Here is a 25232-nt window from a genome sequence, read left to right as displayed (position 1 = left end):
AAAAGAAAGAGAAGTAGCAACAACACTTACATGAAGATAACTGTTAATTGAACCATCTTTTAGAATATCAGGAAGATAATTGATCAACCTTTCACATGCCCTGCGAATGAACAAATTAAGTTGTTTGATTAGCATGTGTGACATTTTAGACAAATTATCAACTGGGATAAAACTATCAATAAGCATCACAAACTTATTGAAGAAAAGAGGTTTTAATCTTGGACATCCAATAGCACCTTTCTACCAGCTAAAAAGCATGCCTAACAAAGCATACCTTTGGTGCTCTGAAAGCCTGAGGTAACAACGAATTATATGCTTCAGTAATCTCACTGATGGTCTTTCAGCAAGTGATGTGACCATGGATCCAAGGACTTGGCCTACAGCGTAAAATCGTTCTGAAGTCGCACAAATGTAGCTAAGCCCCACATCATCCAACAATATCTTCTGGACAATAAAAGTTGCAACCTACAGAAAGGACAAGTTACCAAATTGAAATGAGATTTCACAAATACTTCCAATTTAGATAAGCACATTACAAGTTACCAACTAAATACTGAAAATCTTGCATCTTCGTAATAAAATTCATAATAGAAGACATAGAACAACACATTTATCCATGGACATGTCTGCACATAAGTTCAATACACGCGTTCTACAGAAACATGTACACAAGATAAAACTATTAATAAAATTGAATGGTATTGTTTGATAAAATACAAGTTAAAAAATAACAAATAAGTACAGTGTTTAGTTCCAATATGTCAATGTTTTTTTAGTATTCATATAGTTCATGTACACGAAGTGGAAACATAACATTCCCTTATTAAAAAAGAAAAAAAAAAAGCAATGTAACAAAAACATGCAGAGGTAACAGAAATTTGTCACATTTCTTCAATAAGAATAGGTTATAACTTGGATCACATACGGTTTTTGAGAGTTCACTACCCATCTCCATTGTGCGCAGACACAATGGAATTATCTCAGTTCGGAGAAGAAATCCAATGACCTCAGTTTCATCTACCTGCAATTGAGATAATTAATGAGTTCATAACTTTCTCAAGTAAATACAATTGTAAATATAATGCAAAAAATTCAAGGCTATCAAATAAAATCTTGGTCTGAAACAGACAACATAGGTGGAGTGAAAATAGAAGGTACCTTCACAAGAGCACCGATAACTCCCAAGCTGGTCAACCTTAGATACTCGAATGGCCTTGTTTTACTAGTTGTATTCAAAAAGGGATACAAGTACAAAGGTATATGTGCTGCAAAATGAGTGGACAAACATGAGTCATAAGACAATATCTAACTAAAGTTAAACTAAAATATGAAAAAGAGTGATGGCTTTTTGATGGGGTATAACTAATTATGAATAGACTTCACATCACTTTTGAGTTTAACAAACATAAGTTTGATGGTTTGAACTAATATCATTGTCATAGACTTGTAGACATCTTTACTTATCTTTCTTAAATACATTCAATGTGTGATTAAATCATTCATAGGACAAACACGGGACTATGTGGAACTTCTACCTTGATGTAAGTTATCAACTTTGAAGATCAGCTGTAGATAACTCATGTATGGCATCATTTTGGATAGACAAATGTTCAGATAAATGATAGTCTATGAAAGATTTGTTACCTACAAAGCATAGCTAATTGAGTCTATTTATACTTAGTAATTTAGTAATGTGTTTGGATCAGTCTCATTAGCTTTCAAGTTGAACACATGCAATGCTAAATGGAAAGAGGAACAAGAAGGATTTAGATAGCTTTAGAATTATGTCTTAGGGTTCTAGGGTGAACTACAGGTTTGTTGGGGTGATCTAGAAGAGGCATCCTAGATATCTACCCTCTCGATTGAAGGTAGGCTAACCTAACTAGTTGATAGGTTAACATATATATTTGAAGGTAGGTCAATCTAAGAAGCACATCCTAGAAGACAAATCGTTTTTTTGAAATTGACCAGGTAGGTCAACCTAGGCCTTTTGTTAGGTCAACCTAAGTGGTAGAATTTGCAGAGCTAACTTTTTATTTCAAAGTATGTCAACCTAAGGTTGGCTGTGGCAACCAAAGCACTTATCAGATTGGCCTAATATTGAATTGTTGGATCATAACAGTCAAATTCTGTATGTAGGTTAGCCTGATCTTTATTTAGGTTAACTAAGTTCATTCTGCAGACTACTTTTCGTGACCGTTCAAACCATAATTTAAAAGATATTTGGTTGTCGTCGGGCATTATAACCACTTGCGAAAACATGCTAAAAATAATCAAGGAGATAGAAAATCTCAATTAAAGGTTTGAGCTCTGCTAGTAGCACTTCTTCACCTAGGAATATATTTCAATCTATAAGGTGAGATAGAAGGGTTATTTACTCTTTGTACACAAGTCTTATTGTGTGGAAGTTTGATTGTTTGGGCTTAACAGGTAGTGAGGGCTATGGGAAAGCTACTCTGCAAGACTTCGTGCAGCTGCTTGAGCAAAATGGGGCCAAAGGGAATTGGGTAATCTAGTCTAGAATGATGATTGTTTTTTGAAGTGGTGACCATTTGTTCGAAGAGATGATTGTTGTTGCCCAGAACTGTAGAACAGTGTCGCAAGTCTCGAATGCTTCTAAAGTCTCTTTTCATGTATCCCAACTCTCCTTTTAGACCTTAAAATAAGTCTGTTCAATAACAATGCTCCATATTGCCAGGATGTCCAAGTGGATCTAACATGTCCTTCATGGTTTCAACTATTAGCTAAACTATTTAGACACATGTTAAGCTTTTCATTAGCTAAACATATACAAGATGGATTAAAATGTTGTTCCCACAATTGGTTATCTCAAAGTACAAAGAAAGATTTTTCTCTTTTTTTTTTCTATCTACTTTCACTCTTTTAATATTGGAAGAGCTCTATACCTTGAGTTTCTGTTGCAGTATAGTTCCCACTTTATTCCTGTTGAAGTTTCCTATTGCCACTTTGGTAAATGCCCATTTCTTCTAATTCCATCTTGCATCTCTAATTAACTCCTTTATCAATGATCCCAAATACACCTTTATACACATGGCCACACATGCACAACCTTCGGATGAACTGCACTCACTTTGGCAAAACTGTTTTCACTACCAAATTAAATCTTGAATTTGGCAGATTTGAATCTAACTCGGTGGAACTACTCTGTTTAGGTTATTCTATACTTGTCCTGATGACACAATTAAAACTCCTACAACCATACATGTTTCAGCTACCAAAAGCTAAACAATGAGGCCATAAACCCAAGCCTTCCACCATCACAACGGCCAAACTGGAGATCACATATTTGTTGGTGCAATCATGCACATGGTGTTGATATTTGGCCAATGTTTACATTAGACATGTTATTTGTCTCACATGAATGTCTAGTGTATAGACAAGGTAGAAAGTTTCTAATGGGGATCACTAGGATCGGACATTATGCCAAGGAAGTCCCTGAACGAATGCTAGGCAAAAGAAGTTCCAGAAACTCGAGGATCGGAGCAAAGAAAGTTCCAATGAATCACTAAGACCTGACGCTAGGCAGGTAGGTGCATGAAGTCTTGACGACAAGGACCAGCCAACAAACATGAGGAAGTCACAGAAGTGAGGAGCTTCTTGGCAAGGAGAAAGTCCCGGAGGTCTCGAAAACCTCCTAACACCAAGGTCAAGTCAACATGGAAGTGCTAGTTGTTAGTATTAGCCCCAGTACAAATTATGAGATGATTGTAAAGGGCTTATTTTGTATCATATTTCATTATTAATAAAAGGCAAAGTTGGTTACTATATTTATTTCAGTTCAGTGCAAATTGAATAAGTATAATAATATCCTTTGATAATAGATTCTTATCTACAGCATATCAATTGGTTAAATTGATAGTGAGATATTGTAGATATACATGGAACAGTACACTTAACTATTCCTAATCAAGCATTAATATACAAGGACAATATTAATGCGTTGAGACTAGCATATAGGTCAACGGATGACTTGATCTCATAAGTCATGGATATGAGATATCAGGTTGACACATGGGTATATATTAGAAATATTTACTGAATGATCCGTCATGAGAATGTTTCATGGATCGTCATATGAGTGTCATAAACATTCTCATGTGACTATTGGTATGAATAATCCTTAGACCTGAAGTCACTATGATTCCCTACATAAGGAGTTGTGTACTTTGATATCGGCAAATGTCACCTGTAACAAGGTGGACAATAAAGTGGATCATTGGGTATGCAATGAATTATACGGAGGGATGTGAGTGATGTAGATGGGATTTATCCCTTCCATATGACGGAAGCGATATCTGTGGGCCCCTTGCTTAGTAGGATATAAGAAAGCATGGTCATGCGCAAATGAATCAATATGAGATATTGAGCTTATTTGATTGAATGTGTCTGTCTACTTAGAGATCAAGAAACACAAAAGGTTGATAAGAGGATGACATGGTCTATGCCTCATTGATCAATCTAGATATTAAGGATAGAGGGATCAAATCATACAAGATAATAGCCACGAACAGGTTAAGTCATATCTCGACTTTCACGTCACTTGGGTACCAATTATGCCTTGCTAGATGTCACTCATTGCTTATGTATCTAAATGTTGATTTGGATACATTGCCAACGTTACGAGAACCTATTGGGTAACACACAAAGAACAAGTATATTTAGAGATGGGTTCATATGGTGAATCATTGGATTAAGTCTAATCTAAATTGGATTTATTGAGGTAGACTCAATTGGATCTAATTATTAGATTAAGTCCAATTCAAACTAGACTCAAGGAGTCAATACGAATTAATGAAATAGTGATTCATTATATTTGAAATTGCATGAGATCAATTGAGTAAGACTCGATTGAATTGGACTTGAGTTAGACTCAAGTAGATTAGACTTGAGTTAGACTCAAGTAAATTCATTCACTAAGAGGATTAATGGAGATTAATTTATTGAATTTCGAAACTCAATGAATCATTCAATTTTCGAAATTGAATTCAAAATGAAGAGGTTCAAATGTGGCCCTTAATGGAATGTAAATATTCATCAATGCTCATTAATTGAATTAATGCTCATTAAGTATTTTCATTGGATGAAAATACTTAAGCATTTTTTTCTCTCATTTTGGTGTACTTCATTCTCCTTCCTCTTCTCTTCTCCTCTAGTTCGAGACCTCTTATCAAGGTTGCTAGCACAACCTTAGGTGGTTGCCTTCTCCACTTTGCGAGTTTGTAAGACAAACGAACGCTTATTCATGTGGATACCATAGAGGCGCGAACGTGTGATCGTGCTAAGATCCAAGCTGTCTGGAGTTCGTGTGCATGCATCAAAGGTATACTATCATGATATAAACTTAGTATAGATTGTAACATGTCTTTCCCTTCGCATGGATCTTCTGGAGGAACTAGAAGTTTTCCGTTGCGCTTAAGCGTGTTTAGCACCCTAGTTCCTTACACTAGTACTTTAAAAGAACAAAGGTAAGCATGAATTCAAGCTAGAAGCAACTGGAAATGGCATACCATTCTATTGACAGTTAATATCAATCAATTGGAGGACGACTAGGCACCAAACAAAATCAGACATAATATTTCAAATCATTCTAATTTTGGGGGTAATCAATTGCTAGGCATCAATTGACTATTGCTAACTTAATTTAATATTGAAGCAAAAGTTATATCGCTCACCGCAAGCGGCCCAGTATCGTCGATCCCATGACAAAATACAGACAGGTAAATTACGAGGGACATTTTTTTCTAACCTAATTTACTATTGATGCTAGAAAAGTTACAACTAATCATCAAATTACTCACAAAAATTCAACCGATGAGGCTTGACTAGTCGATTGCTAACCTAGAAAGCTGATATCAAAGAGAGAAGAAAGCTATTGGTTTGTTTATTTATATATATGGGGTCAAGGTAGCTCGGAAAAGCATGTAGGAAAAGTTTACTCTCTTGATTCCCTAAGTGCTTAAAGCTTCCAATATTTCTTCTTATAATTGTGTTGCCATATAAGGTTCCCTAGTGCTCAAAATTGTCTTGTAAGAGGGAAATGTATGAAAGATCTCTCCAGCTTTAGTTGCTTACTAAGGAGACCACTCTCTATTTCTGAATTAATTGCAATAATTTCATATTCATTATTGTTGTTTCCAATACCACTAATTTTGTCTTGTCGAAAGTTTGATCAAGTATTCATCCCTACCCTCTCCTTGATCCTATAATATCATATACCAAATTTCTTTTTTTTTTTTTTCATGCCCCATCCCAAATAGGCAATTTTCATGTTTGAATTTGCATGCAATAAAGAGTTTTTTATGCTATATCATTGAATGGTGTTCTAGTCCTAACCATAAATGACTACTCAAAAGGGTGGTTCTAATTAAATGTATCATGTTGTAGAAATGTTTTTTTGTTCTTTCTTTGTACTTTTTGGTAATGTAACATGCTGAAGACTATTTAGTTCATGATTTGAAATCTAGTACCATGTATGGCGAAACGGTAACATATCATTTCGGTAAATCATCAAAACTTGATACCATTCGGCACCAAGGATCAAAATCTCAGGGGACGTTTGGTTCTTTCCTAGGAATAGGATTCTATTATTCTATCACACTCCAATTTATCGCGTCAGTGATAGATTGGAGGTTAAAGGAGGAAGAAAATAAACCAAAAGAATGAGATATTGTATGTGTTCCCTCTCCTTATACTCCTTCATCTATTCCAACAGCAGTTCAACCTTTTTACCTTTTCTACTAGCATCCTTCTTTCCATTGTTCGACATACAACCCTCTTCTCTCTTTTTGTTTTTCAGCAACAAGAGTAAACAGTTTGTCTTTCCCTCTTCCAGTAGCAGCAGCAGCAGTAGAAGATTTTTCCTTTCCTCCCCTCCACCAATTCCAGCCACCAATATTAGCAGCAGCCGAAGCCCACCAGAGTTAGCCAAGGCTGTCGGCGAAGAGGGAAAAGTTCTCTCTCCCCTCTTCCATATTCCATCGACCATTTCCTTTTTATTTCCAGTAAGGAAGAACAATCTTTTATTCCCTTCCTTAGTTCCAGCCAAGGTTTAAAATTTCGACCCGTGTCGAGATTTCGCTCCTAAACCGGAACGATACAGTTTCGGTACCGTATCGTGTTGTGCCGATATAGTTTCGGTATTTTTTAAATAAAAATATATTAATTAAAAAATAAAATATTTAACATAAATATTTTAAAAATAAACAAAATAAACAATATAAAAAAATGAAGGGAAGCTTTAGCGCAATGGTAAAGTTGTTGCTTTGTGATCAAAAGGTCATGGGTTCGAATCCTGAAAACAGTCTCCTGCAAAAAAAACAAGGTAAGGCTGCGTACAATGGATCCTTCCCCGAGACCCTGCATAGCAAGAACTTCGTGCACCAGGCTGTCCTTTTTTTAAATAAAACAATATAAAAATTAATCTTTAAAAAAAGGAAAAGATATGAAAATAGATAATAATAAATAAAAATTTATGAGGGTTTAATAAAGCCTATTTAGATTATCTCCATCACAAATAGGAGTTGATTAAAATAATTAACCTAAGTTTAATTAAAAAAAATCCGAAATCCTACACCACTCGCGAGCTCGCATTACTTCAGCGGTGCCACGGGGTTGCACAACCCCTCAGCCATGGCCGCGGGGTTCGCGTGACTCCTCCGGTGCGACCACGGTGGTTGTGTGATCCCTCTGCAGCGGCCACAGGATCGCACGTCTCTGTGGCGGTAGCGAAAGGGTTATGCGACCCCTCTGATGTCGTTGCGAGGTCGACCGACCCCTCCGTTGCGGCCACGAGGTCACGTAACACGTCGCAATTGTCGTGGGTCTAGTGTCGGGGTCATGCTGACCCCTCCGTTGTAGCCACGGGGTCAGCAACACGTCGCAGCTATCGTGAGTCTGGTGTCGGGGTCGTGCTGGTGTCGGTCGCCAAGCGGAACGAGATGTTTCGCCCGTTTCGACCGTCTCGGCACGGCACTTTAAACCATAGTTCCAGCCAACATTAGTATCTTGTCTTCCTTAATTTCAGCCAACAGTGTGGAGTTAAAGATGGAGATCAAGTTGCGACTCAACCAGCTAATGATGGGGATCAAAGCTAAGTCATGGAAGAAAAGGAGCATCACACTCTAAATGTTATTGATGATCCATTATGCATCAGCCCAATTATAAAATTTAAGGCTAAAAAGATAAAGGAAGCACTTAATGTGATAATTGATGATGTTAAGGCATAGCTACAATTGAAGCAGGTTTGACCAAGAGCAAGTGCTTAGTCAACCTAATTCAAGTCTTAGATGAGCTTAATTAATCTCTTAAATTTCATACCTATGTAGTAGGAATTTTAAATTGTAGGCTCAATTTCTACCTTTTATTTGGATTGTAATGGTGACTTAAACCCAAACTAGATATGTAGTCTACATAGGCCTCTTCTAAATTGGCTTCCTTTTGGCTTTTTAGGTCACCCTATAGTTATACATAAAAGGAGGTGGCGGCCACACATGTAAATTTTGGCTTGTTTCAATCTAAAGCATAGTGGGGCTCTCACTTGTTGGTTCTATTGAACTAAAACTTATCAAGACATCCCCTTATGAAGTTCCAAAGGCTTATCAACCTCAATCCTAAGGTTGTGCCATCTTCCATCTCCTATACTAAGGTTCGTGTTTTCTTAAGCATTGGTCGAGGTTCTTTTTATCCATCTTATTGATTTTGACTTTCTTCGTTTTTTCCTTCAATTAAATGTGGGTTCATGAGACTTTTTCATTTTGCACTTTAATCTTTATCCATTTTGTTCATCTTTTGATACTTCTTGTTATTATTCCAATAATTAGCAAGTCTTATTTGCTATGTTGCTATCCAAGAACACGAAAGAAAGAAAGAAAAGAGAGAAAAAAAGTGATTTTCGGCAAAAAGAGAGAGAAAAGGAAATAAATAGAAGGGGAGGCCAAAATTTAGAAGAAAAAAATGAAAAAAGAAAAGCAACAAAAGAGGGAGTAGAAATAGACTTATTTTGTTATTTCTATACTTGCATTTCCTTCTACTATTCTTTATCTTATCTTTCAATTTTGTATTTCCTTTATATTCTGCCTAGCAAATTTCCTTTCAATATTTATTTCAACTATTTTGAACTTTCAATTCAATAGTTCCTTTTAAAGGTCAGCCTAGATTCGATTTTGGCATTTGCCTAGATTCAATTTTTACACCTGCCTAGATTAAATTCTAACAAATTTCCTTTCAGTATTTATTTCAAATGTTTTTAACTTTCAATCCCATAGTTCCTTTAAAGTTCAACCTAGATTCAATTTTGGCATTTGCCTAGATTCAATTCTGACACCTGCCTAGAGTAAATTTAGACAGATTTCGTTAAGCACTACTTTCAAGTATCTTTATCTTTCAATTCTGCATTTATCTAAAATTTTGCCTAGATTCAATTCTGGCATCTGCCTAGATATCAATTATATTTTCTTCTTTCAATTCCTATCCTTATTCTAATCATTATTCTTTGCATTTAAAAATTTCAATTAGTCAACGAACACTTAGCAGGATTAGCCTCAATTATATGTTCCTTAAAGAGCTGACCTAAATGAGTTGAGTGATTAAGAAACAATAGATTGCTTCAATGGCGAAAAATGGAGAAGAAGTAAGGCTTAGAGAATTACTTGAAAAACGTACCTTGAGACGACACTTGGAACGCATGAAGATCAAATTTGCTCAGATCTTAGATAGATTAGAGAGCAAAGATGCCGACATTACTAGATTACAGAGTCAACTTACTAGAGTTTTTATGTCGAAGCTAGCTGGACAACATAGCCATGATGAGAATGATAATGTGGATGGTGATAATGCTTTAAGTGACAGATTTGGTCATGGTACAGTTGATGGTCAAAGAGGAAGGTCACATGATCATATTGATAGAAACTTCGGAAATATCAAGATGAAGATTCCTTTATTTCAAGCCACAAGTGATCTAGAAGCATATTTGGAGTGGGAAAAGAAAATGGAATTAGAGTTTGATTGCCACAACTACTCTGAAGAGAAGATAAAACTTCTTGTTGTTAAGTTTATTGATTATGTTATTATTTGGTGGGATCAAATTGTTCTAAGTAGGGGGAAAATTGAGAGAGACCAGTTGACACTTAGGAGGAGATGAAATTTATTATGAGAAAGAAGTTCATTCCATCGTATTACTATCGAGATTTGCAACAGCAGCTACAAGGTCTAACCCAAGGTCCAAGAGTGTGGAGAAATATCACAAAGAGATGGAGATTGACATGATTTGAGCCAATGTAGAGGAGGACTGAGAAGCAACTATGGCACGATTTCTATAAGGCTTGAATCTAGAAATTGCAAATGTAGTAGAGTTGCAACATTATGTGGAGCTTGAGAATTTGGAACATATGTCCATGAAGGTTAAAAGACAACTCAAAAGGAAGGATTCAACCAAGCATGGATAGAGTTCTAGTTCATCCACTTAAAAATCTAACTGGAGCAAAAGAAATGATAAAGTTACATCTAACGGTAAGACCGAATTTTCTAAGAATAAGGATGCAAGTTGTACTTTGGTCAAAGGAAAAGAACGTATCCAATCTTTGAGAAATAGAGAAATTAAATATTTTAAATGATTAGGAAGGGGGATATTGCATCACAATGTCCAAACAAAAGAGTTATGATTTTAAGAGAAAATGGTAATATTGAAATTAAGAGTGAATCAGATGATAATGCATTGCCACCATTGATAAAAGTGATAGAGAGAAGTATCTAGTTGAAGGTGAAGCCCGTCACTAGGCGTGCTCTAAATTTGCAAGTTAATGAAGAAGATGAAGAACAACCAGACAACATCTTTCATACCCACTGTCACATTAAAGACAAAGTATGTAGTATGATTATAGATTAGGGAAGTTGCACTAATGTTGCTTGTAGTGTCTTGGTTGAGAAATTAAGTTTACCTACCACTAAGCATCCTAGACCTTCTAAACTACAATGGTTGAATGAATGCAAGGAAGTTAAGGTTAATAAGCAAGTGTTGGTTTCATTTTCCATTGGTAGGTATCATGATGAGATACTTTTGGTATGTAGTGTCAATGCCAATGAATGCAGGTCATTTATTTTTAGGTAGACCATGACAATTTGATAGGAAGGTCATGAATGATGGGTTCAAAAATAAATATTCTTTTATGATGCATGGTAAACTTGTAACTCTTGTACCATTAACTCCTAGGCAAGTATATGAATAACAATTGAGGATAAAAAATGAGAGTGAAAAAGAAATAAATGCAAGAGAAAAAAGATTGAGAAGGAAAAAAAGAATGACAAAAGAAGAAAAAAATGAGTGTGAGAAAAGAAAAAGTGAGGATGATAAAAGTGGAAAAAAGATTGAAAAAAAATCAAGAGCAAGAGAGGAAAAAAAGGACCAAAGGGTTTTTTATTCTCAACAATGGATGATTGTACTTTTGTATAAAGAGGCTTATTTTAACACTAGCAATCTAACCCTATTTTGCTTAGTGTTGTTAAATCTCTTTTGCACGAATTTGATAATGTATTTCCTGATAAAGTTCTTAATGGATTGCCACCACTAATTGGAAGAGAGCAACAGATTTATTTCATCCCAAGAGCAACAATCCATAATTGGCCGGCCTATAAAAATAAACCAAAATAGGTAAAAGATCTTCAAAAGCAAGTTGAAGAGTTGATGAGAAAATGTGTGTCTCAGAAAGTTTGAGTACTTGCAGTTCCTATTTTGCTTGTGCTTAAGAAGGATGAAATTTGGAGAATGTGCATTGACTGCAAAACTATCAATAAAATTACAATAAAATATCATTATTTTATTCTTAATTAAATGATATGATATATGAACTACATGGTTCTTGCATTTTCTCTAAAATTAAGTTAAAGTTTAGTTATCATCAAATTTGCATACATGAGAGAGATGAATGGAAAACTATTTCTAAGACTAAGTATGGTTTGTAAGAATCGTTAATCATGTCATTTGATCTAACTAATGCACCTAGTACTTTCATGAGATTAATAAATCATATTTTGTGTGCTTATATTAGGGATTTTGTTGTAGTATATTTTGATGACATCTTGATTTATGGCAAAAACTTAGATGAGGATCTTAATCATTTACAAAAATTCTACTTGTTTTCTGAAATGAAAAGTTGCATGCTAACTTTCAAAAAAATTCTTTTTACACCAGTCAGATTGAGTTTCTTGGTTATATTATCAGTGCTAAGGGAATAGTAGTTTCTATAGGAGGTTTATTAAGAACTATAGTACTTTAGCTGCACCCTTGACTGAAGTTGTTAAAAAAATGTTAGGTTTCGTTGGGATAGAGAACAAGATTCATCTATCAACTTACTTAAGGAGAAGCTAAGTTTTGCATCATTACTTGCATTAAATAACTTTGCTAAAACTTTTGAAATTGAGTGTGATGCATAAAGAACAGATATTGAAGTTGTGCTAATATAAGAAGATTCACTCCTTTCTTATTTAAGTGAGAAATTCAACGGAGTAGCTTTAAACTATCCAACTTATGACAAGAAGATGTATGCATTGGTGAGGGCTTTAGAGATTGGCATCATTACTTGTGACCCAAAAAGTTTTGTCATTCATAGCGATCATGAATCATTGAAACATTTGAAGAGCCAAAATAAGTCGAATAGATGTCATTCAAAATGGATGGAGTTCATTGAATCATTTCCTTATGTGATCAAATATAAACAAAGTATAGACATTGTTGTAGACCCTAAACCCTAAAACCCTATACCTTTTCTATTTTGAACACTAGATTGTTAGGGTTTAAATACATTAAAGATTTATATTCTAATGATCCTAACTTTGGAAATGTGTTTGAAGTTTGTGAACATATTATATTTGGGAAGTTTTATAGGTATGAGAGATTTCTTTTTAGGGTGAATAGGCTGTGAGTGTCTAATTGCTTATTGAAGGAATTATTAATCGAAGAAGCTCATGGTGGGGGACTAATGGGACATTTTAGAGTAAGAAAAACTCTAGAAATTTTGATTGAGCATTTCTTTTGACCTCACATAAAACAAGATATAGTCAAGTTTTGTGAGAAGTGTATCATACATAGGCAAGCAAAAGATAGATATTTATCTCATGGATTGTATACATTTTTACCAATCCTAATGAACCTTGAGTTGATATTTCCATGGACTTTGTTGTAGCATTACCTAGGTTGATATGGATTATATTTTTCTAATTGTAGATAGATTTTCTAAAATGACTCACTTTATTCCTCGCAAGAAATCAGATGATACTAATTATATTGTTGATTTATTCTTTAAGGAGATCGTGTGGCTTCATGAAGTTCCTAAGCTAACTATAGTTTCATATTATGATGCAAAATTCCTAAGCTAATTTTGGAAGACATTGTGGAGAAAGTTTGTCATAAAGCTTTTGTTCTCTACAACTTGTCATCCACAAATAGATGCACAAACTAAGATAGTAAATCAAACTTCGTCTGCTTTAATGCGAGCTATCATTCAAAAGAATTTAAAAGGTTGGGAAGATTGTTTATCACATGTTAAATTTGCTTATAATAAAGGTTTAAAATTTTGACTCGAGGCTTCGGTCTCATACTAGAATGATACAGTTTCAGTCCTGTATCGTGCTGTGCCGGTACGGTTTCGATACTTTATGTGTGTGTGCGCGCGCGCGCTTATTATATATAATTAAAAAATAAATTGTATATTAATTTTATATACCTTGACAACATACTTTTCTCAAAACTTTCAAAATAAAGGATAAATAATCTAAAATATTTCCTACACACAAAGATTAGATATTCATATCAATAAAAATATATGTTTCATATGTTTAGAAAGTAATAATCTAAAAGTAGAAAACTAAATATGTTAATATTGATTTCAAATCTCAAATCGATTATAAGATTTTATTATTATCTATAAGAATTATATAAATTTACACAAAATCCTAATTTATATATAATAATTATATAAATTATTTATTTGTTTATTTGTTTATTTATATAATTATAGTTTATAAATATTCTAAATAATATATATTAAATATTATAGTTTATATATATATATAGTTTATATTGCATTCTAAAATCAAATTTATTTTAAAAATTTATATATTTTTTATTTTTTTAACAATTAAATTTTTTAGAATTATTTATAAATTTTTAAAATTATTTTAAATATTTTATAAAATTTTAATCTATTTTTAATTTATAAAAATAATTTAAAGTTTGATTTTAAATTTATTTTAAATTATATAACTATATATTATATAAATTATCTATATATTAACTTCAATTTTTTTATATGTTTAATAAAAATAATAAAATTATATATTATAATTATATTAATTAAATAACAGTTTATTTAATTAATTATTAATTTATATAATATGTAATTATAATTTATATAATAATTAATTAGAAATTATATATATAATATATAATTTAATTAAAACTTTTATAAAACCCTACTTTTCCTCAAAATTCTGGGATTCCTGCTACCTCCTCCCCTTCCGCATAATTTGCCTCGCCTCACAATTACCTCGGGGCCATGCACAATCGCCTCATCGTTGCTCACCACTACTAATCTCTCCCCGGTGGTCTCTCCAATGCTTCCAGGTTAAGTCTTCATTTGACGAAAAAAGGTATGTCGCCCAAATTGCTTCCTTTTTCCCCAGTTGTGCATGCGATGATGAACACGGAATTATTGCATGCGCTATGCCGATAAAAAATTAGTAGAATGTAAATTCTAAACTAATTTACAATTTGATTATGTGAGAGAAAAAACAAAACCGATAAGAAAATTTATGAACATAAATCGGTGAGGAAAAAAACATACCGACATGATGAAACAAAAGGAGAAAAGCAAGAAAGTGTAGTCAAATCTAAAAGACCAAGGTTGATGTTGTAGGCGAGAGAAGAGTTTACATTTGAGAAAGGAGGGGAGGGAGATTGATGCTGATTTTTTAGGGGAGGGGAAGAGTCATGCAAGAGAAAATCAATGAAATAAGTTTGCAAGGGACTAAGGGAGGTTGATATTTAATTTCTAAGACAGAGGAAGAGTTAAGCAAGAAAAATACCTAATTAATTTAAAGGCATGGGTTGGACTTTAAAAAATAAAATAAAACTTCAATAAAATGAGGGAAAACACACCTTAAGCGTGCCTTAACCTTCCAAAAGGCTCACGCTTAAGCGTGCTTCGTTCAAGTATTGTGCCAAGGTCACTACCCAAGTGCAAATGGCACGCCTGGCTACGCCTAGACGCAGCCAAGCGAATGCTTTTAACAATTATGGTTCTGACCTATCAAACCGTTGATTCCAAACCATGGTCGAGTCTAGGACCAACAATCCTTATATATATTTATCTCTTGCGGTTTTTGCACTTACGATGTTTGATGTTTATGATAGATCATATTGTGAATGATATGCTATAAATATTAATATTAATATTGTATTGTTGGTGGTGATGTTGTATTTAAAAGTATATTATGATTGTTATTAAGCCATTGCAAATTATGTCTACGACAATAAAATTAACTTAAATCTATAAGATTACCATCACAACATTTCATTACATCATTTTGTCATAGCATTCTATCAAAACATTCCCACATGGATATGAAATAATATGTGATAAAAATGCAATGGCAATTTTTGTTGCAATTTTACCATGCTTTAAAAATGTTATCACACAATGATATGTATAACATCAATTTTGTGACTTTTTTCATTGAAACTAACTATTTGAGATGAAATTTATTGGGAATTGCAACAATTTTACCGATTGCAAATGCCTTTGAGTTCTTTTGTGCTCTTATAATACTTTGACTCTTTTTGGGATATATAGACATAATATTTTGTTTCAAGTACCTTCGATGGTCCTTTGACTCTACTTGGGATTTGTGGAGTTATGTCATTTTTCTTTCATATCACCTCTAATAATCCTTTGTGAAATTTAACGACTTGACAATTTGTTTCAAGTAGTCTCTTATCATACTTCAGCTCTTATGAGTTAATCTGCCTCAATTCATCTGAACTTCAAGGTGCTTGTTTCTTAGTAACTAGGATAAGGAGCTATCCTAATTGAGTTTGTTTGGAGTGGCATTACCACTTCTACATGGACTCTACTAAAATAGTAAAGTTATAATTCTTAAAAGAAAAAAGATATTTTATTGTCAATGGCACAAAAATGCCAAAAAAAAAATAAATATGAAGTTTACACTTGTTAGTAAAAAATATAAAGTAAAAAGTAAAAAGTAAAAAAGTAAAAAAGTAAAAAAAAAAATTTTAAAAATACAAAAATAAAAATAAAAAATAAACTTAAAAAGAAAAGCATCTTATATTGTTCCTATGTCATATGCTAGAATTTCCTTCACTTCTATAATTACAAGTGCATATGCCCCTTGTTCCATTTATTAGCTTGTTTAACCTTGTTAAAACAGCTCTCCAACATGAAATGATTAGAACTTAGAATACAATTATATAAATATTTGTTAGATACCACATCATTAAATTCTCATGTCTCTCTTCACATTTTGATTATATATAATAGCACTAGCTTATTTAAATTATGCTGTGTTAATATTGATTTCATTAGATTTAAATTCCCTCTTAAATTTAGATGGGTCTCATTTTAAGTAAAGTTCACTAGTTATATGATATAGATAACATGGTAATTTCTATTGAATTCACTGCCTCCACCCAAAATCCAAGTCAAAAGTTGATTCTCATGTTGAAATCGGATTACTTTTATATATCGTTCAATAGATTTAAATTCCCTCTTAAATTTAGATCAGTATCATTTTAAGTTCACTAGTTATATGATCACATGGTAATTTATATTGAATTCACTACCTCCACCCAAAATCCACGTTCAAAGTTTGATTCTCATGTTAATAGAGTTGAAGTACTTTTATCCATGGTTTGAAATTTTGTGTCATATCGAATGGAACAGTCAAAAAGTGCCTTTAGTAAATTCCTAAAATCTGAAAACTCCTATATTGCCCATGTTAATTATGTTGATAAGTATCTTATAATGCCTACTCAACATACATCCACACACATCAAAATAAATTCAAGCAATATTTGTCATTCTTTGGCATCTTATTTCACTAAAATTCTATCAATTGATTATCTAATAGCTACTTTATATTTAAAAGTAAATAGTTTAAATGGAAGAAGATTCTAAGTAAAACTTTTAGAAATCTATCTCAACAAAAAAGTATTAAAAAAAGAAGATATGTTTAATTCAACTATCTAATTGATAAAATTATATTGAAAGTAGAAAATCAAAGTGAAAGATGAATAAATGAGTCAACCTCATCTAAATTTACTTTTGAAGTATATGAACTATTAATATGAATTTTAATCCAATTGATTTGCTATTTGCAATAATTTTACTTTTAGAAGAAAATAAACTAAGTTAAAGGTATTAAAGAGTAAGTCTCATATAAATTCATCTCAACACACATTTATTTGTGTCAAAACATGTTGTACGTAAGCAAACTAAAAATGCTAAAATCATATTATTTCGGCAAGGGATGAAAACATAAACATTAATCTATATTTTAAACCTTGCTCTCAACCAATGCACAATGCTAACATTGATATTAGGAAGGAGCAACATAGTGAGATGATTGTAATATTTTATAGCTTATTGCTCTAAAATTTAAATTAAAATGAGTTCAATAATTGCTAAGCAGATGAGAATATCAGGAATAGAATTTATTTGAATTCATCTAAGCACACTAGTGTTAACATGACATGAGATTTTAAAATTTGGTTCTATGTGACTAAATACACTAGTAAGTTTTTATATCTAACTCATGTCTATGTTTGTCACTCTCTTCTTCAATACCTTAGTCCAATAATATATTTTAAATAATACTTCCAGTTTGGCACTACTGATTAGGTTTCATTATCGCCTAAAGGGAGTTATAACCTTCATCTTTAAGAAATTATTCATTTGTTTCTTAGTTGACTCTGAACTACCTACTTGCAAAATGATTAACCCCTATGATTAAAAATTTCTTCTACCATTTTTGCTATAGGAATAATCCAAGAATATTCATAACCATTAATAAAAAAAGTTGAACACTATCAAAATGTGGTACTTCTATCAGCAGTTGTAAAGACACCTTAGCAAACCTTTGACAAGATTTACGCTTATAAATAAATTATGCTACCTCAGAATGCAAAGTAGGACAAAATTAGTCTAACTCTGTGACTTTGAAGTCAAAATAATAGTGATGGTATGGTTACCATAAATTTCTACATGCACCTCTTTTATTACCAACAAAGCTTCTTCTTGATGTAAACCACAATTCAAAATTTCGTTCCGTGCCAGTGGAACGAGTCAAACTTACCATTCTACCCGCTCATCGAAACCGGCACCAAAAATAGCGAAGATTTTGTCGCGTCCGCGAGCTCGTCGTAGCGCAACAGCATGGGCAGCGTTGCCAGACGCTTCCGATGCTGCCAGAAGCGTCGCGGGGAGCTTAAAGCGTCACGAGGCCGGAGGCATCGCGATGTGACGTTTCTGGTGGCGCTGAAAGCATCACGGATGCTTCCGACAGCGCCGCTGGACGCCTCCGGTGCCGCTAGAGGTGTCGTCCGCAGAGAGTCGGAGGCGTCGCGACATCGCAGGCAAGTCGCAAGCGTCGCAACGTCAAGGGCGAGTTGCGGGTGTCGGCATCATGGGCAAGTCGCGGGAGTCGCGGCGTCGCGGGCGAGTCGCGAGCATCGGAGTCGAGCCTGGGACTGACTGTGCAAAATTAATATTACCATTTAAATAAATCAAACAATTCCCACTCCCACTTAATTGTGATATTTTAAATGTGATAGTTTCAAGAGACTTTCATAAACCTTAATTAAATTATCCTAATAAAATATAAAAAATATATTTAAAATTTTAAAAAATAATAATAAATTTTATTAAATAATATTTTGAAATTGTTTTTACTATTTTAAAAATTCTAAAAAAAATCTAAAAAAATAAAAAAAAATTATAAAAATTCTAATAAATCAAATTTATATTCTTATATATATTTTTTAATTATTTTATTTTTTTATTGTTTTAATGTTTAATTGATATTCTAATTTTTTTACTATTTTAAATATATATTATTTAAATTATTAATTAACTAAATAAACAAATAGTTAATTTATATGATTATTCTATATAAAATAGTATTTCGTATTAATTTATATAATTATAATTATTTAATCTGAACATTGGAGAACTATAAAGATTATCTAAGTAAAATATTACAAGAACCATTACTTCCACTTGATTCACGTCACTCTTTTTAATAAGGTAATATATTATGATATTATGATGTATCAATTTTAATTCGAGTTTTTTTTTACATCAATTATTTTTTTAAGAAAACTATATTTAATTATTTTTTATAACAATATTAAGTTGTTTAATAATGGAAAACTTATATAAAATCAATATATAATTTATTTTTAAATTATGCACAATAAATATATTTATCTAATAATTACTATATATAAATAAAAAAATACCAAAAATGTATCGGCATGGCACGATACGATATCGAAACTGTATCGGCACGAAACGATATCGAAACCGTATCGTTCCAGTCCGGGACTGAAATCTCTGTACGGGTCGAAATTTTAAACCTTGATGCAAACACCTTTAATAAGGCAAGGAATGCAAAAATATTCACTAACTAAACTGCACTTAACTTGAATCTATAAGGTTTCATAATAAGTCAGCCTCAACCTATTGACAATTCAGTCTTCTAAAGGTAGACATAAATCTCATATATCCCAGAGTAAGAGTATTCCACCAAAGCTACCACTTCTTTGGCACTACGGTTAGGAAATGAATTCCTGTATTCTTTTCTCATGACACCATTGTGAAATCTTAAAGAGAATGTTAGCTTTGAAATTATCTACACTCAACATGTCCTTAATGTTAAAAATTAAAATCATGCTCTTAATGGCCATACCTTCTACAGGGATGCTTTGCACAGAAAATCACTTGGAACCAATGTTTCTATTAGACAACTCTCACAGGAAATAATAAAACAATTGGATGAAGATGAAAGTAATTTCATATGGAATTATAAGGAAACTTCCTTGCATTTGTGCATCTTACCTTTGAGCCCTTTGAGCAAATAAAAGTAGACTTGCATTCAAAAATTGTGAAGATGACTAATGCATTCAATGAGTAAATAGGATTCATATAACATTATAACACCAAGTGATGAGTCCAGCTATTTGGGTTTGCATTCAGTCCCTAGATGAGACGATGCAGATAAGATAGAATCTAAATGCAAAAGACAAATCTTATGTGTACAGCATCACACCCAAACATGCTTCTTAATAAAATGAGCCAATGATGATCTAGAACCTTCTGTTGAAAGTTTTGCAAGAAATAAATCACGAGACATTATGTAAGAGAAATACAAGTTGCAAATAAAAGTATTTCCCAGTGATATTCTATGTTAAATAGAAGTTAGAAAAAATTGAAGGTTGAAATAGATGCACCATAATAGTATATTAAAAAAAGTAACAAAAAACAGAACTATATATTACCATTACCACAGTAAAATTTGAACATTTCATTAGTCTCAATGGTATAAAAGAGATGGTAGATCCTTGATGAAGATAGAAGTGAATGTTTGAATAGAGTATTAGAAACAAATATAATTGATAATTACCCTCTAGGAAATGAACTCTTGTTTCAGAATGTGAGGCAACAGACTGCAGAAAAAACAACCCGTAGGATGAGAAAATTGGATAAGGCAAGTTATATTACAAAATGTAGGAAATGCATTCTTCAATCTATGAGGATCAATCTGTGATAAGTAACCAGAAAACAACATATATTAATTTTAATCACTTTAAGAATCTTGGTGTTTGTTGAACATTTTAAGCTCATAGAAAAAAGTTGAAATTTTCTCACAGAAAAAATCAACAGAATCATGAACAGCTCAGTCAAAAAATCAGAATCTGAATTATTATCATTACAATTTGTAAGAAAGAAATTACATTTCTTAATAAGTACCTAGAATTCTACCTTAAGTAAATTAAGAACAAAAATGGGTGACTTTCATTTCTTTTATTAAAAAAGTCTCGATAGAATCAACTTCCACTACAACTCAATACAACAATTTGTATATCCTGATTATGTAGGGTCAGCTAGTATGAAGTTGAAACTAGTTGATTGCAGTAGTTTACCAAAGCAACCACGAAATTATACTCATCACCAAGAACAATAAAAGTTTTATCATACTATTTTGCTAACATGTTGTTTTCTATCCCAAAGCAAGTTTACTGAAGTTCATCAGGAGAATATCATTGCCAAGATGTAATAAGAAGAGTTGCATATTGTCTTCTCTTTGACGAATTAAATTGGGATCAATGTTTGAAATTCTGGTTTGGTTATCAATTTTTATTTCACATCAAAGAGCAGCTGCTTGATGTAGTTGGCATTTATCTGTCATGCTAACCTAGTTTTACCCACAAAATCTACCCTTAGAACCTCCTCTTAGTTGCCTTTAAAATGAATATAACTGAATAATGATTAGTAAATAAGAAAAAATAAAACAATCTTAATTAAATAATAATTAATAATAATGACAAAGAATAACAGTAAATAATAATGAACATCAATGATAAATAAAGTATATTACTAAAGACTAATTATTAAAAACATTTTAAATAAATATTAATGAAATTGTCACACATTCAATAAAATTAACAAGGATGAATCTTAGTTAAAATATTCTCAATTGTAGAATTATTTATTAACAAGTATCTTAATTTTTCATTTAGGAATTAGACTATAAGGAACCAATTTTAATTTAGGAAAGGTCTTGAATATCATGTTGTTTCAGTAGGCATAATCAAAGCAACTCATTTTGTTAGCTGGGGAAACTAGCACATAGCTCGACACAGCAACAATATGTTGAAAATTCCTTATTTGGCATAATCTTCCTCTACGACATCGCTCATCTTCGTCTTTAAGACACAACAAAATATTTCCTCCTTCCTTTGAGATACAGAGGTTTTTGATTCATTCATTGAGCCTCAAGTAGCATATATACAACTTTTTGTTCTTCTTCATTGAATAAGCGGATAATAACTCTTCTTCTTTCTTCAAAACACAACAATAGCACTACATCACCACCTCTTCATCAAAATGAAGGGGAAATAATCTCTCATCTCCTCCTCCTGATCCTCTCCTTCTTCCTCTTTTATTCCTTTTCTGCCTCTATCTTTTCCTCCTTCCAATCAATGTGGACAAACAACACTTTGATAAGCTACTAGCACCATCAATGCCGACTCATTTTGATTGGGGATCAGTCATGGCTACTAAAAAGCACAAACTATAGAAATAAAAAAGGGCAGCCCGGTGCACGAAGCTCCCGCTATGCAGGTCCTGAGGAAGGATCCATTGTACGTAGTCTTACCCTACTTTTTACAAAAGGTTGTTTATATGATTCGAACTCGTGACCTTTTGGTCATAAAGCAACAACTTTACCGTTGTGCCAAGGCTCCCCTTCAACAAACTACAATTAATGCCAAATATAAAATAAAAGCTAAAGATAAAAGACAAGATGACCCTAATTCTTATCTTTAAAGGTATAGAATACAATTGAAGAATAAAACCTTAGTTAAGTATGAAGAACAACAACAAAATACAAAGAGTCAGTTGCAACTTATAACCTGAAGAAGGGCGAGAGCATTGCAAACTCGATTTGATGCCGCTGATGATAAAGTTGGAGGAGAAAGATAAGGGTATATAGAAATTATCTCCTGCAAATAATAAGTTATGGGAAAGTCAATAATATGTATAAGTTACTAACCAACTCTTTTCCAACTAGCTAGAAGTGTTATTTTGTTTTTGGTGTAATTGGAGAGGCAAGGAGTCTTATTAGCTATTTAAGTCTCAGGACAAAAGCAGATAAAGTGATACATGCAAGTCTGTCAAATGGACAAATGTACAATAATCACATCAAAGTAAATCCACACTGCATGGAGGCATATCTTAAGAAGGAAAAGATCATTGGAGCAACTTTTTTCAGTGAAATAACTACACACTATATAATATTCCAAGCTTATTATATTACGTTACAAGAATATATTGTTAAAATAAGAACATACAAATTATATTTTCCAAGAATTTGTTGTGCTAGAAAAAAGTCAGAATTTTCTTTAGCACGCATAATAATCAATTATTGATATCATATAGCCATATCTTTGTGAAACCTTGAAACTAAGACAATAGTTCACTACAGAAAGTACTTCTGGCATGAAGTCATGGATTTATGATGCTTCTTCAGTATGGTTGAACCAATGTCTAAAGACTTTTCTTCACTTGGAATTGTAGAGATCTACATTTGTGGGTAAAGTTGATGCGGATATGTTGCATTCTAGATGGATTAGTGTAGGCCTTTCAGTGAAGTCATGAAAATTGATAATGGCTTCAAGAAGCTTGTTCAATTTTTTTAATACCTATTTTCACTCAAAAATGTTTTTGGTAGCAAAAATCTTCTTGCTGCTATCACATATCTATTTAACTCACCTTCTCTAACTAATGTAGAAAAAATATCAAGAAAACTATATCATCATACAAACTAACCTGAAGAAGTGCTGCAATAGATCCAAAAGAGTGCCATAATAAAGGTGCCAAATCATGAAATATGTCTCTTTTCTGCCAAACAAAAATTGCACATATAGCTACATCAATACTTCTTAATAAACAGTGGTCATAAGAAGAAAACCAAAGCTTTGAAATATTTGTCATGACTAAATTAGAAAAGTCTAACTTGTTATTCAAAATGCCACAGCGCTTGCAAGAAGAAGAAACGTCCGTGAGGAAAAAGTGGAACCATCATATGCTCATCGATTAATGTGCAAAATATCAATCAACTTACTCTATACCAGAAACGAAGGGTAAAGCATGACCAAAGATGAAAAGTTTACGGGATCTAAATCCATGATTACTGATATAGTCAACAGGAGGAGCAATGCTATTCCTGGTGTAAAAGAAAAAACGGAAAATATAAACCTTCTTCCAGTTAAACCGTAAAAATAACAACCTTTCTTATGATATTTATATGCTAAATATGCAGTCAATACCTAAAAACCGATTTCTCAATCCCCATTGTTATGGTGATATACCAATCAAGATCTTTTACATACATCCACAAGTAGACAGGCATTTTGCATTCCAACATTTCTGTGAACAAAATTCGGAGCTTCCCAGTAATCAAGATCGACGTAATACAAAAACGACAACCAAGAGAATAAAAGTGAAGAGCGTGAAACCTTGGACAGCTCCAGCAACGCATTCTCACGGAGGTTCCGGTCTGTGAGATCCGACAAGAACTGCTCTACCGACGTCCTCCAATCCCTACCGGCTGCGCCACAATGGGCGGCAGGCGGAGGGGGAGGCGGAGCGGCAGAACCTACGCCAAAAGCGGGCGATGGGTGGTTCATGATGGAAGCGTCGAAGATGGACGGAAGCGTAGGGATTACGAGTGGGGAGAGAGGAACTTAGCGAGAAACGAATCGGCGTCCTCTCTCTCCATTTAAAGCGTTGGTTCAAAACCGAGAGGAATTGATGCTGACATGGCGTGCCAAGGCCGGCTTATGGGCCGTGGCCCGTGACGTTACACCGCCGTCGGCATCGGCACGGGCAACGATTACAGGCCAGATCTGTGGGTCCAAACTCATTTTTAAAATAATATTAAAGAATAAAAACATTATTTATTTTTATAAATAATATATATAAGGAAATATATTTATAAAATAATCTGAAAATGAAAATATAAAAAAATATATATAAGGAACAAAAAAATTAATTAAGATATGGAGAATTTAATACAGAATAAATATTTATATTTTAAATTTATATAACAATATTATACGACTCAACTAAAAAAAACCTCAAATGAGTAATCTATATACTTTCCTTCAAACGGATTAAAAACAATATAATTGTACTTATATTTACTTAGAAGGATTAAAAATAATATAATCATAATGGGATGTAATATAAAAGTGTCACATAAATAAAGGAAAATAGTAATTAAGTTAAAGTGGTCAGAGAGAAAATTGAATTAACTCTGATCATGTGGTGCCTCTGTTGGTTAATCCTAGAAAATTATATCGATTTTATTATACAAAAATTTTATATAAGTGTCGAACCTTTCCTTAAATAACCTATTATGTT

The 25232-nt window shown here is 32.9% G+C and overlaps 1 protein-coding gene across 1 annotated transcript in view; it reads right to left on the bottom strand.

The window, feature by feature from the left end:
* LOC122029769 (CCR4-NOT transcription complex subunit 9-like) overlaps positions 1-24555 on the bottom strand; it is a 34415-nt gene extending 9860 nt beyond the window's left edge. Inside the window, exons 1-8 of the mRNA XM_042588896.1 lie at positions 24326-24555; positions 23637-23708; positions 22721-22810; positions 20710-20752; positions 1159-1265; positions 926-1021; positions 275-465; positions 31-100 (exon numbers count right to left, since the gene is read on the bottom strand). Coding sequence (XP_042444830.1) covers positions 31-100; positions 275-465; positions 926-1021; positions 1159-1265; positions 20710-20752; positions 22721-22810; positions 23637-23708; positions 24326-24496 — 840 coding nt within the window. The 5' untranslated portion in view covers positions 24497-24555. The remainder of the gene's footprint in view (positions 1-30; positions 101-274; positions 466-925; positions 1022-1158; positions 1266-20709; positions 20753-22720; positions 22811-23636; positions 23709-24325) is intronic.
* Between the last annotated feature and the right edge of the window lie 677 nt (positions 24556-25232).

Source organism: Zingiber officinale, chromosome 10B (genome assembly GCF_018446385.1).
Source record: "Zingiber officinale cultivar Zhangliang chromosome 10B, Zo_v1.1, whole genome shotgun sequence".
Taxonomy (NCBI): Eukaryota; Viridiplantae; Streptophyta; class Magnoliopsida; order Zingiberales; family Zingiberaceae; genus Zingiber; species Zingiber officinale.
Note: the sequence above shows the minus strand (reverse complement) of the source record. Positions and strands in the feature narration are given on the sequence as shown.